The sequence below is a fragment of the Strix aluco genome, chromosome 4 (assembly GCF_031877795.1).
Source record: "Strix aluco isolate bStrAlu1 chromosome 4, bStrAlu1.hap1, whole genome shotgun sequence".
NCBI lineage: Eukaryota > Metazoa > Chordata > Aves > Strigiformes > Strigidae > Strix > Strix aluco.
Genome location: NC_133934.1, coordinates 120,616,626 through 120,632,822, shown reverse-complemented (window position 1 = coordinate 120,632,822; position 16,197 = coordinate 120,616,626). Strand labels below are relative to the sequence as shown.

General features: G+C 40.5%; 1 protein-coding gene across 4 annotated transcripts; it reads right to left on the bottom strand.

Moving 5' to 3' along the window:
- Positions 1-261: 261 nt before the first annotated feature.
- On the bottom strand, positions 262-16,120 carry ZFYVE21 (zinc finger FYVE-type containing 21). 4 transcript variants are annotated; one of them, XM_074825236.1, is made up of 8 exons: positions 15,910-16,120; positions 9,806-9,856; positions 7,379-7,547; positions 5,606-5,681; positions 4,872-4,963; positions 3,977-4,030; positions 2,421-2,563; positions 262-1,015 (listed from the first exon to the last, which is right to left on the bottom strand). In XM_074825236.1, exons 1-8 carry the CDS (start codon positions 16,039-16,041, stop codon positions 980-982), a joined length of 753 nt encoding a protein of 250 aa, XP_074681337.1. In that variant the 5' UTR covers positions 16,042-16,120; the 3' UTR covers positions 262-979. The 4 variants fall into 4 exon arrangements, with proteins under 4 accessions (XP_074681337.1, XP_074681339.1, XP_074681340.1 ...); XM_074825238.1 differs by lacking the exon at positions 9,806-9,856; XM_074825239.1 differs by lacking the exon at positions 3,977-4,030 and having other exon boundaries at positions 15,910-16,116.
- Positions 16,121-16,197: the final 77 nt, after the last annotated feature.

The following is a 16,197-nucleotide window of genomic DNA, read 5'->3' as shown; positions in this document are numbered from 1 at the left end:
GCTGTGACAAATTAATACTTGTCTAGAAAAGCTCTCAAGGGTCCTTTACCTGCAGCTGAGAACTGAGCCCTGGGTGTGTGTTTACTCAATTTTTACCAGCATAGGGAGACAGAGGGCAGAAAGACACTTGGCTCAGCACATGGAGCCAGAGGATTCATCCCAATTATCAACACTTAGAGCTAAAATTAGGGTGCTGTTTATAGAAGTCAGAAGTTTCAAGAGACCACATCTCCCATTATATATTGTGAAATTGTCACCTCATTTTTTTAATAAGTGAATTAATTTATTCATATTTGTACATTAAGTTGTATACAATTTCAGATAGCATTACAGTTAGATTAACAAAAGCTAGTTACCAAAAAGAAAATACAAAACTAAAAATTATTCTGGAAGCTTATTTATTACAGAAGTTTCAAGGTCATGTTCATCTAAGTCAAATTTGGTGGCATTTGGTGAAATACTTAATGTTTAAAATGAAATGTTTAAAAAAAACCCAAGTGATTTCTATAAAATCATATCTAAGGCAGATTTTATTATACATTGATTTTAAACATTTGGAGAGAGGGAAAAACCTGAGATCTATACCCAAAAGCTATTCTCTGCAGAAGAGACATACACATTTGTTTGCTTTTTGTAGCAAACAGTATATATAATTGTTACTATAAAAGTTGTGCTGTACATTAGCTGTAGTGCAGGTCACTTTCATCTTAAGTGCCAATAAAGGCTTAACAAAATATACAAAGTCTTAAAAGGTGAGGCTGTTTAAAGCATTAATTGTATACATATTGCACACTATAGTGAATACTCATGGTTCAAAAAAATACTCACATTGCATTTGCCAGTTCTTACATAATGAACCACACTGGAATGAGAAAGGGTCAAGAACAGCAAATGTTACCAGCTGTCAAATTAGCAAGAAGTAAGAGGCAGGTCTGTGGAGGCTGGTGTCTTCCCTCAAGTGGCCAACAGTTTGCTGTTCTTACTGGTCCCGGGACTCATAAAGAAGTTTTGTTGCCTAATATGAAGGCAAAATGGCATTGTGTTAACTGAAGTTTCACTTGAAGCCACCTCATCTTCCTACCCTTCTAAAAATTTCCTTCAAAGCCAAGGCTTTAAATTCTTTCTCTATTATTTTCCTTACCCTAAGGCATGTAATACCATTCAGGTAGGCACTAGAGCCATTTTTGAGACTATTCAGGGTTACTTACATGCAAAACCTGAGGTCACTGAAGACTTCAGATCAACTTATTTGTTTCTTCATGGTCATTTCTGACCAATTCTCATCAAAACTGCCTTGGAAAAAGCTAGTAGTAGTATTTCTGAGACTGGTAATCTGTCTAAACATTACCAGTAAACAATGTTCTCCTGTTCTATATCCCTCCTACCCCTTCTACCGCTTCCTTGCACAGTTCTGCTGAGGTGTTCTGTATGTCTCAAACTATAGTATCAAGCAAGCCCCTGCGATGGGAACAGATGTGTGTTCTCTGGCTGCACATCCTTTTACCTGCTGTTAACTAGGGCCTCTGAACCTCTCACTGCACGCAGCGGTGACGCAAAACTGAGCTGAACTCCTGTCAAGGGAGACCAGTCACTGCGGGGGAGGCTGTTATACTTCCCATAAAATACTGGTGCTCACCACGTTTATGGGAGTTGTATAGCTTGTGAAAGATAAATTGGAACAGGTATGTGGAAGTGCTAAATTGTACTCACAGGGCAACACAAAGTTTGAGTGCGCTGTGCTGAGCACAGCGTTAAATGCTGGGCTTTGGGGTGGCCGGGGAGCTTAACAATGGTGACACACAAGCACCCAGCCACACACTTGCATTTGCAGCCAGCTTATAAATTACAGTTCTAATTAACGATTGATCAGATGAACAAAGTTCCAGAACTAGTTGGGGTGGTTTTGGTTTTTGTCTCCCATAACCTTGACTTGTGAAATATGAAACATCAGTTTCATTAGCCATACACTGCCTGGCAACAAAAGATGAAATAGTCTTCTACAGGGTCCTACCCCCAGCTCTGTTCCCGTTTTTAAAACACAATAACTTCTCTGAACCTTCATAAAGTAGTGAAACCAATTAGCTGAGTTTCGGTTCAAAAGAGTAATTACAATGCACATTCTTCAGTGACAAGACCTAAAGAACTTGAAAGTCTAATTCCTACTTCTTTTCACCTAACAATATACATAAGATCTTGGGAAACCCTCTGCCATGCCCATCTTCAGGCATCCGAGCATATAACTGAAGTCATGGTTGTAACAACCCTCCCTATCTCCTGTTAGCAACAAAGCCCTAAAATCCTGAAATTAATAATAAAAGGAAAAAAAAGACTCCTAGGGCTGCATACTGTCTTTAGCATTACTAAGCACCCTGTGTAAAGATTTTCTTCAGCCTTCTCTGAATTTTGCCTCCTTTGCTTACCTTATGCATAGCTGCCAGCCAGCTTGCTGACAGCTTCCTGTTACAGCTGAAGTCTTCACTGGCTGTAAATTTCATCTGCGTTAGCTCCTCTGATCCTGGTACCTTATACTGCAGAATCATACCTATGGCACGAGTGTTGCCTCCTGAAAAAAGAAATAAAATCTTGAACAGCAACAGGTTTTACCAACTAAGTAACACAACTTCTAGCTAATAAGCATGTTTGAAGAAAACGATCTCATCACTTAATTCAAAGCACTAGCAACTGCGGGTGCACTAACTGCTGCCGTGCCAGAGGCGGCAGTGACCACGGGTGTTAGTGCCAGGCAATGGCATGTGCAGACTCAACACTCTTTAATTCTTTCTGGCAATCACTGAGGCAGAACTTGTGTAAGCCCCCAGGTAAAGCCACTAGCTACACACACTAGGAGTAGCCTCATGGTTTAATGTTACCAAGTCTTCTCTTAAGTAGATGCCATAGTGTCACACTGTAGCCTGCAGTTTGTGAACTGAATTACTAGTGCTCAGTTAGACTGATACTAAAGGGGACCCTAGCTTGATACAAAGCCTGGCATAGCAGTCAGAAGTCCCTCCAAAACCAGCAAAGGTTGGGAAAGATGCTTACACAAGACTAGATAACGACTGGCAACATCATTTACTTCCTGAAGGAAATCCCCTACGAAAGACATTGCTCTAACAACAGTGTGATAGCAAGATGTTTGTATTTTTTACTCTAGCTGCACAGAGATTAAGATAAACCAAAGCAAAAATACAGAAATGAAACAAAAACTTTGTTTAGAATACCACATTTTATTGGCATTATTTCCTGAAGTAGTAGAGCATAAACTAAGCCTCAGGAAGAACACTGCCATACACAGACGGACGCTTTTCGCAAAGCACTTTTTAAAGAGAAGTGTCTGCATGAGAGGGCTCCTGGAGGCCTTTACTGTAATATCCAATAAGCCAAACAAAGACAATCTCAGTCTAAGCAACCCGCTCAAAAGCCCACAAGCAGTGTTTATAAAAGTAGCTATTTGCTCCTCTTCTAGCATAAATCTAAATACAACTTCATCATTCCCTCCCCTGCATCTACCTGGTCAGACTAACAGATTAAGAGGTCTTACTTCTTTTAAAGATGCATAAAAGCAAGCCATTAATTAACGGTTTATTTATTCAGTGCAAAGCCTTACTGGCCAGTACACAAGTAGTATATTATTCATTTCTGGTATACACAATTCAGCACACCTCTGCTGAAGGAGGTGATGCACAATACTGTGTACCGCTAAAGACACTTTCTCATCTTCCCTCTTCTAACACAGACAATAGCACATGTGGTCTAGAGGCGGCCTTGAGAGTTTTCGTTCTCCAAAAAGTTACAAAACATTCATTCTCAGTTTATTAAACAGGACAGACGGGAAGGAACAGACACGTGTCAGATTTGAACATAAGTTGAACAGCTACAGATCAAACAAAGCAAACAGCACTGCAGAGGAAGAAAGACAGAAGGGGGGCCGTGACAACATGCTCAGGTGAGTCATGCTCAGAGGTACTGGGGATACCTTCAGTAATATGCTGGCTCTCCAGAAGGCTGGTGTAAGTGTGAATATCTTTTTCTACCATCAAGAAGGCAGGCAGGCAGGCAAAAAGATAAAGCCGTCAGAGGAGTAGTGTACAAGGAATTAGAGGAGCATTAAGTAACTCAGCAACACATCTGGTTGATTTGAAGACCAAGACAAGTTATTGAAGTTAACATGCTGTACTGACTGACTATTGCACAGATAGGCTGTCCAATTAGACAACTCCAGCAGTGACAGAGGTGTTGCTAAAGAACAATTATTAAAATTCCTGACCTTGTTTGTTCTCATTTCAGTGAAATCATATTCAAGTTCATCCTGAAATACTCTAAAATCTGGTAAGAGATGAGGCAGTAAGTAGCTGCCCTCTGATTCAGATGTACCAGTTTCATTTGGTCACCCCTTCATCTTGATTGAAATTAAGAAAGCATAGTTTAATTATTTATATCCCCCCACCCCCCCGCCAGTTTCTCTCTTACTCTCCTCACAATTGTTTGTACCAGCAGAAAAGAAATCCCAGCTGGATTCTGAAAGGGAAGCTACCAAAGACTATCAGTTCCCTCTCCTATGAGCTTTTGAATCAATAGATGTTTATATTTAGCCAAGAGAAAGGGTCAGAACAGATGATGACCACCTTTACTCAAGTTTACTAAGAAGCTCCCCCATATTACAGCTGTAAGGTAATTTCTCAATTCTTAGGTTCTCCCCAACGTCCCAGTAGCCACACAGACATTCACACACTGCACTCTATTCTGAGAGCAGTTGTAACAAACAGTTACACCTAAGTTACCAATAACCTATATATGCACTAATGTGAACAGTAATTACAACTTCACATTTTTTTTCCTAATAGTTAATTTGTATTCAGTGAAAAAATTACCTCCAGGAGTAAATCCTTCTGTAAGTATCTGAACAGTTGAAATCTGTATAATTTCAATTTCATAGTGGCTGTCTCCATCCAAAACCAGGTATCTACATAACAGAAGAAAAACTTTTTTAAAAAAAAAAAGGTTTTTTTCTACAATATCAAGTCCAAATCAAAGGAACAAAATAAACATAATCTCTCAGTGACTAGCTGTTTATATGTTCTTTGGGGTGGGGAAGGAGAGAAATCAAGCAGGAAAAATTACTTTTCATTGAAGTTCTTCACTTAAAGGAAACCCACCCCCACCACCACCCGCCCCCCCCCAAAACCTGTAGTTCGGTTTGCCAAGAAACCCTTTCAACATATTAAAAGCATTCTTCCAAAGTTCTGGGAGAAGAAGAGAACACAGTCTAAAGTGTTCTAGCCAACCAAATTCTAGGGATGACCAAAGTAATGCTTTGGCTGTAACGTTAAACAATATGGTGCAGTGTTAGAATCATTCTGAAACAAGATTTTTTTTTTTTCAGGGGCTACAGATTCCGCCCCTCACCTTCCTATGATCCCCCTATTAGCTGGCAAAACCACTGTATTCCAGCAGCACCGAGTGGCATTATCAGTGAGTGGAGCTCCACCATTCCAAGGCATTCTGATCCACACATATTTTGTTTAGGTTATTAGATGATAATAATATAGCTCTAAGTGCAACAGTAATATAGTTTACAAGTGCAATTTCCACCAGTCTTTCTCACCTCTGATTGTTGGAAAGTCGACAAACCATGAGCTCAGATTTATCGGATGTTCCCAGAGTTACAAAGAATGTAGCACCTGGAAAGAAATGCTTTAGTATTCTAATGCAGAATTTAGGAAGGAACATTCAAGTATCAAAAAGGATAACTAATTTTTACTTACTGCACCTAATACACTGAATTGGGTGAATTAAGGGACTAATTGAAATGTTAAACTGATTAACATCAGCAGAACACTCAAGTACAAAAAGCTGATCTTTAATTACCATGTTCTGAATCACAGGACCTTTCACAACTGCTATGTAATTTTCCCGCATGATGATATCTAAGACAAATCTTTTAAAAATGAGAAGAGATTTGGAGATGGCAAAAACACGCAATTAAAGACCCTATCTTGTCACTGTAATACCAACTGTTGTTTTAGTATTCAAAAAAAAATAATCTGTCAGAAGAATCTAATAGCAGGGTGTGATCTTCAGCCCTATGCTTAGTAAAGACACCTCCTTTTCATTACTGAAGACTGGCTCAGTCTTACTTTGAGGTCAATGAACTTCAGCCTTCATGTTAGTTTCTTCCTGCTCAAACAGCTCCTTTGACATCGGGAAAGTCATCTTAGCTACATTAGTGGAGTGATTCATAACTTAAACTAAAGCAGACTACACGCCTAACCACTTTATTTCCTCCATGCCTCACGCTCCCTGTATTACCTAATCCCAATACTGTTGGTCTGGGAAATGAAAAAAGTAACAACATACAGCCCTGCCAAATGGTCTGCAATCCATGTCCACAATCTGAACGAAGCAGCCTCAGAGAGCTTCACCACACTACACAGTCACCCTGACCCCTCAGCATGGACCCCCAGGCTGCTGCTGAAGCGAGACAGAGAGACAACAGCAGCAAAACTGCAAAGGACATCACAGCCACCACCTCTCTGACTGCGATCTGTGGCTCTACGGTGTCAGGAACAACTTCAGACTTTAACTGCATAACCCGAAGACAAGCAGAACAAGCTTTAAAAGAAGTCTTCAGTTTAAAATACATTATTTAAAAACTCATCTACACCTTCATCTGCAAAGCAGCGTGAAGAACGATTTGTGTGTTACAAGGATGAACATACTCCTTTCTGAACCCAGAATCTGCCTAGGAACATTCACGCTAATCAGACGTGTGGTTTAGCTTACCAATTATACACGCTGGCATCACGCTGAGAGCGCCCATCAAAAGGCACTGAACAATCTCAGAGTATGTTAAAAACTGAAGACACAGCTTCCTTAATGTAAGTGGAACATGAATTACTGTAGTTTTAATGCTATGCAAAATTGACCACTCATGATGATCTGCCATCAACCACAGCTGTAGGCCATGGACAAGATTAAAGCTCACAGACGAAGCTTGAAACAAGCACTGTATCTTGTTAGAAAATATTAAAATATTCTCTGTTGTATTTTTCATCCTTATTTAATGTAACAGGAATATGGCCAAAAGATGCATGATTTTAAGAAAAATGCCAACTGCACACATCTGTTCTCAGAGGCATTAAAAATTCCTTTGTCTTTAATTAAATCACTCTTTGTAAACTTCTCTCTAAATAAACTGCTAACACAGAATTATTAACTGGCAAACAAGAAGCATGACAACAAAACAGCATTTAAAGGACAAAACTGCAGCTTGTTTGACAAGAGGCACCACTCTTGCTGTTTATCAGGTTTGTTTAACACAGCATTTGAATAAATATAAATGAGATCAAACCAGCATTTACATGCATTCAGTCCTTACCATTCATGAGTACTTTAAGCTGTTTGTCATAAAACTCTGTTTCTTTCTGAGAGATGAGAGCACATTCAGCACACTGGCGCACAGGGTCCACAAAGCACATGCGAGGCAGAGGCACTTTTTTACTGCAGCACTTGTCACAGAAACACTTTCCACATCTTCGGCAGTGGTGCTAAGGAGGAGAGAACATTTTGTTTATTTATTTACAAAGGAAACTATTAGGCAATAATTTGATAAAATTACTACATTAAATATCCTCCTCCCCAAAAACCAGAACACTTTCTCAGGTGTGAAATGTACAAGTTGAGGGACAGGTAAAGCAAATTTAACTGCTAGAGTGGTAGAAAGAAATCTCTGAAGACTGAACACAAAGGACTGAGTATAGAATGAACAACAGCACTATAATAAGCCTTTGCTGGCACTCTGTAAACAAACAGATTAGACACTGAAAGGGCTTCTCCAGTGCCCAGCAGATCCTTCACCTTACTGTCAGTAAGAACACAACAGAAGAATGGTTTCTAGGCCCCTTCCCACTTCCAAGCAAAGATCCTGGGAAACTTCAACTGAGGATCCTATTCCTCTGCCTTAAAACTTAGTCTCAAGTTTTTCCCATGGAAAAAGATAAAAATCTTCATACTCAAGATCTAAAGCTATTTCTCTATCGGAAATATCAGGCAGCATAGTACAAATCCAATGAAGTTGCAAAATCAGAACTAGTATTGCAATGTGTTTCACAGCAACTAAATCTGCAACAAGTGGCTTGTGCTCCAAATCCCTACCGGGGTGTGACAGTCCCAGCAGGTCTTCCTGGTGCAAGTTCTCATGTCAGGACAAGTATTCCCAGGCAAGCAGGAACTGATGTGTGGCTCAAAGCAAGTCTGAACAGTTTGATAGAAGGAACTGATCTGGTCAGTGTTAGGATTTCCTTCCAAATATCATGCAAAATTTTCTGGAGTACCTATTTCCCAGGACTACCTCCATTTATTTCCCAGAGCTAAAACAAATAAATCGCAGCAGTCTAATGAATTAGTGTTTCTCAACCAAAACACTCCAACCAACCAACCACCATGCTCTTAATTCATCCAACTAAAAGGTAAAACAAGAACTAGGAGAAAGTATGATCCAAGATTGAGGAGAAGTGGAGAGGGAGGTGCTGATCTCTTCTCCCTGGTATCCAGTGATGGGATGCATAGGAATGGTTTAAAGCTGTGCCAGGGGAGGTTCAGACTTGTCATTAGGAAGCATTTCTTTACCAAGAGGCTGATCGAACACTGCAACAGGCTTCCTTGAGAGGTGGTCGATGCCCCAAGCCTGTCAGTGTTTAAGAGGCATTTGGACAATGCCCTTAATAACATGCTTTAACTTGGTCAGCCCTGGAGTGGTCAGGCAGCTGTACTAGATGATCATTGTAGGTCCCTTCCAACTGAAATAGTCTATTCTATTTCTAGGATCATCAGCTGACATCCTAATGTTCTTCAGACCTCCTGAAAATTTATACCTATCTGGTACAATATACTAGTATGCCTGGTCTACAACTTCTCCTTCCCTCTCCCTCCAAACAATGAAATTAGAAAACACTGACTATGTCCATGCACTACAAGTCACATTTCCACATCCTTCTTCACTTTCACATGCACATGCTAAGAGAGCGTCAGTGTAGTTAGACAAAGGAATGATATTTCCCACTAAAAATCACTGTTGGCCTTTTTGTGGAGGCTGCTTACCTTCTCCATGCAGAAACCCCAATATCAGGAGAATGTTTTCCAACAGTAGTATTCTGCACACCAGCGTGCATTCCTGCTTACTTTTATGTAATTAACTTAATTTAATGCTATTTCTAGTGTTTTCTCTACATACAGTGAGCCTAATTATGGCTCACAGCAATCAAGGTGGTTTACACTTCCTACTTTAATCAGAAATTCCCTTTTCCAAACCTGAGATAAATCCTGTTTTACTTTTAGAACAGGAGAATCTGAGTTGTGGTTCTTTGCATTTTAAGAATACAGTTCTTTAATGTGAGATTGTAATTCGTTACTTCTGAAAACTTTTTTGTTTACATTTCCACAACTAATTTTATCTCCCAAAACACAGCTGAATTAGTTGCTTTGGTTTCCATGTCAGTACTGATGTTAGCAGCCCACTCCAGCATGAGTTCCTCTAACTCTTCTCTTGCATGTAAACTCTGTGGGTACCCAGTAATTTGGAAAAAACCTAACTATGTATTACACATTGAGCAACAAGAAGAATTTCAAAGAAGCAAAATTAAAGCAAAAAGGACCTCTAGTCAGAAAAGGCAGAACAGACGGAAAAACTGCTTTAAATTACATCAGACTTTGCATGCTATTCTACTGAAATCTTCTACATTTTACATCAAAATAAGTCAATACTAGTATTTTGCAACATGCTTTACATTTCACTGATTTCTCTTACCTTTCTAGTTATGAAGTCAAATTTTGTATCACACTGCATACATCTTGGGCACTAGAAAACAGTACAAATTAAGATTAATCTACAATATTTTTACACCTTTGATCCTACTACCATAAAGCTCACAAAGACTGAGCTTTATATTATGCCCTAAAAAGAAACACCTCCAAATTTCCATCCTTTATGTTTCCACCATGGACGGCTTTCATTTAATATTGATGTAGCAAAATAACGTCATCCCCATTTGTAAGACAAAAAAAGCTGCCAAACTCATTCGCCCTAAGGAATACTGCATCTTGCCAGCAGTCAAAACTACATTTCAGAACTACTTATGCTTAATTATGTTTGGCTATCCAGACGGCTATATATTCCAGAGTCAACTGATTTTATATAAATTGTCATCCTCACTGTATTATACTGTGATGCTCTGTTGACTCTCTAAAACATTTTTCCTGTATTTTAATGCTCTCAATACTTACACATCTTTGAAACATGCTAGGAGATATCTGGTTTTCTTCCAGGCCACTAGGACTTAATTTTTATTCCAGCTACAAAGTGTCATTTTCTGTAATACCTCTTTCCTGAATCAAGCTTACACCCACACTCCTCCCAAAAGAAAAGCCAGAAAAGATGGAAGAAGTTTCTCTTTTGCAACTAAGTAGAGTTTAAGGGGTGACAGTTTTGATTTTCTAAACTACTGGAAGTGATCAGTGACAATTAAAGTTTTCTGTATAGAAAGTAACCTACCAAAGGGCTGACACTCAGCCATTAGATCCCTGGATTTTCACCAAGATTTTACATATTCTTATTAACTGTATCAAAAAACACACACTCTCCAAGGCTTGTAATGCAATTATTGCTAGATTTATTTGCAAATATTAATGCAAATTATGCCTGACATCTGAATCAGAAGCACATGGTTAGATCTGTAGTAAGTTTTGTAACTCTAGAAACAAAAATTCCTCAAACCAGACTCTCTCAGACTACAGCAGAATGTGTCTTAAAAACTGAGTAGGTGCTATTTGCTAAGCACATAGTAATCACCCTTTGCCTTTAATTAACATATTTCAATACTTAACCCTTTATCTTCTATAAATTCCTTCAGGTTACAACAGCTTTTGTCATCTATTTCAGGGACTTTTGCTTCAGCAGATACCCAATCACTGTCACAAGTTCAACAACTAGAGCTAAGAAAGTATTACAGCAGATAAATTAAAAATTCTCTAGAAACTTTTCACGTTCTTTTGAAGTAGATTGTTAATAATTTGCAGTAGTTTATATGAAGTGTTCTGATGTCTAAACAGAAGTTTAACAAATTAGAGAGTAACAGTCACTGTAATGGAACATAAATAACTACTTGCAGTATTTGTTACAATAAGCTATGTTTCTAAATCCCACACAAAAGAGAACTAGAAGTGCTCCTGTATTGTTTCAAATAACGTACTGAATTAAGGCATCCAACCACCTCTTTTCACAATGGCTGTAGAAAAGCTTATTCTAACATTCCCTAATAAATAGCCTTCAGCATAAAGCAACTTCAGCATTCCCCAGGCTTCATCTCTGTAACAAGTAGTACTCTACAGCTAATACCACATTTTACTCTACATTCATCTTGATTTAGTGTTTTAATTTTTGGCATGTTTAACTTAACTTGTCTGGGAGCTGGACCTGGCAAGAATTTTGGTATACTTTGAATTTACCAGGAGTCTAACTAATTTTCTTAATGAAAACATGTTACAAACTAGGGGGAAAAAACACTCTTCTAAATACTGTCCTAAACAGATTTCATACACAATGGTACGCTAAACACACAGTTGCTTTTCAAGGAGGAACAAAGTTATCCATCCTCTTATTTAATACAAACTCTATAGAAAAATATTTCTGAATTCCAGACCTATCATGGTAACACAGCCTGATACATAGAGCAGTCATAAACCACAAGTCAAATGGCATATGGTAGCAGGCACTGCAGAATGGGATTTTCCTACAAAAATGTTCTAACACAAGTAGGGTCAAGACACTGTTCCTTCAAGGCACTTCTGCTTTAAGTAACCAGAATCAAGTGAACCATTTGCATAATATCAACTTCTACTTTGCCTGGGAAGGGATCTCTACTGAAGATCATCTTGAAAGGCAAATTCTGCCTATTCATCCATATGCCGACATAATTAGAGAGTGCAAGAGTATTGAATTAAGCTTTATTGCTTGAAGGGTTTTTATCACATTTACAGAGAAGGAAGCATGGTGTTTGAGTTACTTTTCATGTCTTCAAGATACAGGCTTTTTAAAACTAGTGCAAATCTAGGTTTTTTGTCAAGTGGAAACAAAAAGATATGAAGTAAGAAATTAAATAAAAATGCATGTCACAAGTATACTCCTTTCACAGACAATCAACATACCACTGATATCAGATTACTTCATATAGCAAGAGGAAAATGGAAGAGCACCCAACAGTTGTTGGATCTTGGTATTAATTTAAAAATTCTGAGAGCTAGTTCATTACAAATAGAGTGAAACTTCCCACGTTTGCTGAAGTGTGATAACAAATTTACATAATACCTTGGAGCCAGCCAGAGGTGAGAATACTGCAGATGGACAGGAAGCTATAGTTACACTTCGTATGCTTTATTTGCATATACAATAACAAAGTGATTCAAGAAGTGATGCAAGGTAACGCCTGGTTGAGCTGGTTAACACAGTGAACTTTTGCAAATGTGAAAGTTCACAAGCTCATCAAATCACAGCTTGTAACACCCTGACCAAAGCAGCTGCTAGCAGAGTGGAAAACACAAACATAGCGCAGATATGGCCTGTGATGCTTTCTGATACTACAACTGCACAGGGCCAACTCAATGCCTGAGCCACTCGAGTCTGCCAGGCGGGGCTCTGTCACCCAACTAGTGCCGACTCAGAGCCTGAGCCAACACAGGACCCAGCTACATAAAGCTCAGTTCCCCCCCACAGTGATCCAGGAGCCACAGGGAATCACTGCCACCACATCTGGAAGCTCCTCGCACATCCCAGCTCTGAGGCACACAGCGTTCCTTGGCCACATAAAGATCTGGTACACAGCTGGATGTCACAAGGTTTGGCCACCTCTGCATTCAAACAGACAAATTTTACTCAATTTTTAGTCCAAGATTTCCTTAATAGGAACATCAGCAGCTGAGCTCTGCTGGTGATTTACAAAGAAATTCCGGGTTAGACAAGGCACATGCAGTGACCAACAATTTAAGCTCTGTCTCAAGTTTAATGATGCTCAGCACAAATTTTCATAATATTATCCACCTCATTATTTGTATTATAAGACTAGTAAAAAGAAAGTTTTCTGTAGTCCTGCTTCAGTCTTACACTTCAAACTCCTCAAAATAACTGTTTTAAGACTATAATCTTGTGACATAAAATGAAAAAAAATGAAATATATTGCAAAACTACTAACTGCCATAATTTTTAGGTGGGTTTAGGTGGCTTTACTTTTAAAAAATAAGCCAGTAGACTCTTCCTGCATAAGAAAAATCAAGGTACTGGATTTGGGAGTGTTACTGGCTGCACAGCAGAAGCCATGATATTTGAAAAGCCAGATCAACATCCACTAAGAGTGGTCTCTTGTCTTGGACAAAGAACACTTTTTTTTTTAGTTACATCTGACATGGTAACAAGAACAAGTGTTCTTGCTGAATTCATTAACTAGATAACACTATCCCTTTAAATTTCATTTTATTAATAAAAACATGCGTTTTATAAGCTTCCCTGTATATTGCATACCTGCTTTATTTAAGGAAAAAGTTTGTAACATGCTTGGTAATCATTAACCAAAGGGATGGCAGCACTTCAATACACTAAGAAATCTACTAAAATAACTTCTTACAAAATAATAATGCAAAATTAAGAATATGAATTAACAAATGCATTTTAAATGTTTGCCTATAATACACTTCCAATAGCAATTATCACTGAGTCTGATGCAAAGGCAACATTCAGTCACAAATCAACACCACCAGCCTATCAACCAACAGACTACAGGGGAAAAGTTGTATTTTAAGGAGAATGAATACCTGCAGTACAACTGTAATATAAAATTCAAACTAACAATACACATCAGAGTGATGTATCTTAAAATATACGGACTTCAATCTTGAATATATTTAACTAGTTTAAATAAATCCTACCACAATCCTCAAACAACCTTTAGTTGAATTAAGATGGTACTATGCATAGACTGAGTTAGAAACACCTTGGGTTTTTTTTTAAATGAAACTAGTCTGCTACAATCGAGGACTACTGAAATGTGAAAGTACATTTCAGAAGGTCAGAGAGAAAACCAATTTCAGTTTAATTGTTACACAAATTATATCCACTGATGATGTCAGAAATCAGGTTTCCTGGCTGAGGAGAGTGCACACAGGGTACAGCAAGTCACCAACACAGCAAAAGCAGACTCCAGGCAATGCAAAAGGAAACCACTTACACAGTAACTGCTCAGACTTTGCTACAAGCTCACTGATAAATACACACCCCGTCTGCAACACAACCAGCGCACCACACCCCGTATGGCACTGGCGGGGTGGCAGCCCCAAGAGCTGAGCACCGATACCTTCAAACGTAAAATACCTCTGGTCACCAAAAAGTTTGTCTTACCTACGCTTCATACAAGACAGATAACCAGTTGCTGCTGATGACAAGGAGGATTTTAACTCTCCAAGTATGGAAAGTATGGAAGAGAATAACTTGAGAAAACTTGCACAAGGTATTTTAGCAGACTGCTTGTTGCAGTCATAAGTTGAAAAAGTCACTTTTCAAAAAAGGGTTGTTAGTTTGGACAAAACCAGCAACTGATTTACTAGTCATGCACCTTACGACAGTAGAGGTTAGAGCTGCAGCAGCTGTGCTAGCAGTGAGTCTCTAAAATTACTACTTTTACACAAAACTTCTTGTCTCAAGAGATACCAGGCAGGGGCAAAATTTTCTTCCTCATTCCTAACCAAGGAGGACATAGTGTCCCCATACAAAACAGACCAACCATGTCAGAATCTGGCAAAGAACGGCTTTGCTTAATGACTCTCTGCTTAAACTCAGATTGGCTCATCTAAAATAAATCTTAATGCCAGTCACACTTAAGTGCATTGGCATGCCTCCACACCACAGAATGCTGGCAATAAATAAACAAACAAACAATAGATTCTAAGTTGTATTAGCATCTAGCTGTAGGGACTGGTAACAAATAATGATATGATGTAAAATTTACTATAACATCATGATCGCGTAATTTACTTGAAAAGTATTTAAACACAAAGTTGACTGAAACAGTCCAAGTTATTCCATACTCGTTTAACACCATGAGCAGTCACACTGGGAGCCAGAAGGGCTGTTCTAACTTAGCCGTACTGCCTTAATACTTTCCATCTTTTTTTTAAAATCAAAATGGTCTTCAGAATTACCTTTATAAGCATTTAAAGAGAATGTCTCGCTAAACATTAATGCTGCATAACTCGCTACACTTTTAACTCATTCAGCTCCTCACTAATTTTTGTGACAGGGCCACACGTCCCTGAAGAACGAGTGACGGTCCTGCCCTTTTCAGTCCATTAATCTACGCGAAGTAAGAAAATTGTGGTTTACGACTGAAAAACCGCACCCGGGCGAGCCTGATCCGCTGCCCGGTCAGTTCGGGAGGCGAGGCGAGCCAACAGCCCGCCCGAGCCCCGCGGGCCGGAGAGCCGGGCCAGCTCCCCGAGGGCGCCGCTAGCCACCGGGCCGCCCGCCCGCCCGCCCCGCTGGCTAACGCTGCCCTCCGCGCGCGGCCCGAGCTGCGCAGGACCCCCGGCCGCTCCCGCCACCGCCGCGCCCCGGCTGGCACTGACGGCGAAGCGGGGGGCGGGAGAGAGGTGCCGGGAAACACGGGCGCGCGAAAAAGGGGAAGAACCGCGACCTCAGTCCTCGGTTCCCGGCCCCTCGGACCGGCCGCGGGGCAGCGGCCTCCGGGGCGGGGAGGCCCCCGCGGGCAAAGGGCCGCCGCGGGGAGCCGCTGGGGCGCTGAGCGGGGGTTGTCCCCGCGCGGGGGAGCGCCCCGGGGAAGGGAAGAGCGGCGCCCCCGCCCCTGCCGATACCTCCTTGTCTGGCACCCAGGGCGGCTCGTCCAGGCCGAAGGGGCTGCGGGCGGAGCGGTGCTCGGGCACCATGCGCAACCCGCTGGGCGAGCGCACCAGCTTCTTGGCGTCACGGGCCTCGCAGCCCGACATCTTCCCCCTCAAACTCCGCCACCGCTACTCTCCCCCTCGGGACTGGCAGCGCCGCTACCCAATGGCCGCCTGGGTCCTTCGGAACGGGCACGGCGCAAGGCCAATGGAAAGCAGCGAGACGCCAAGCCCCGCCCACCCGCCCCGGACGCCCAATAG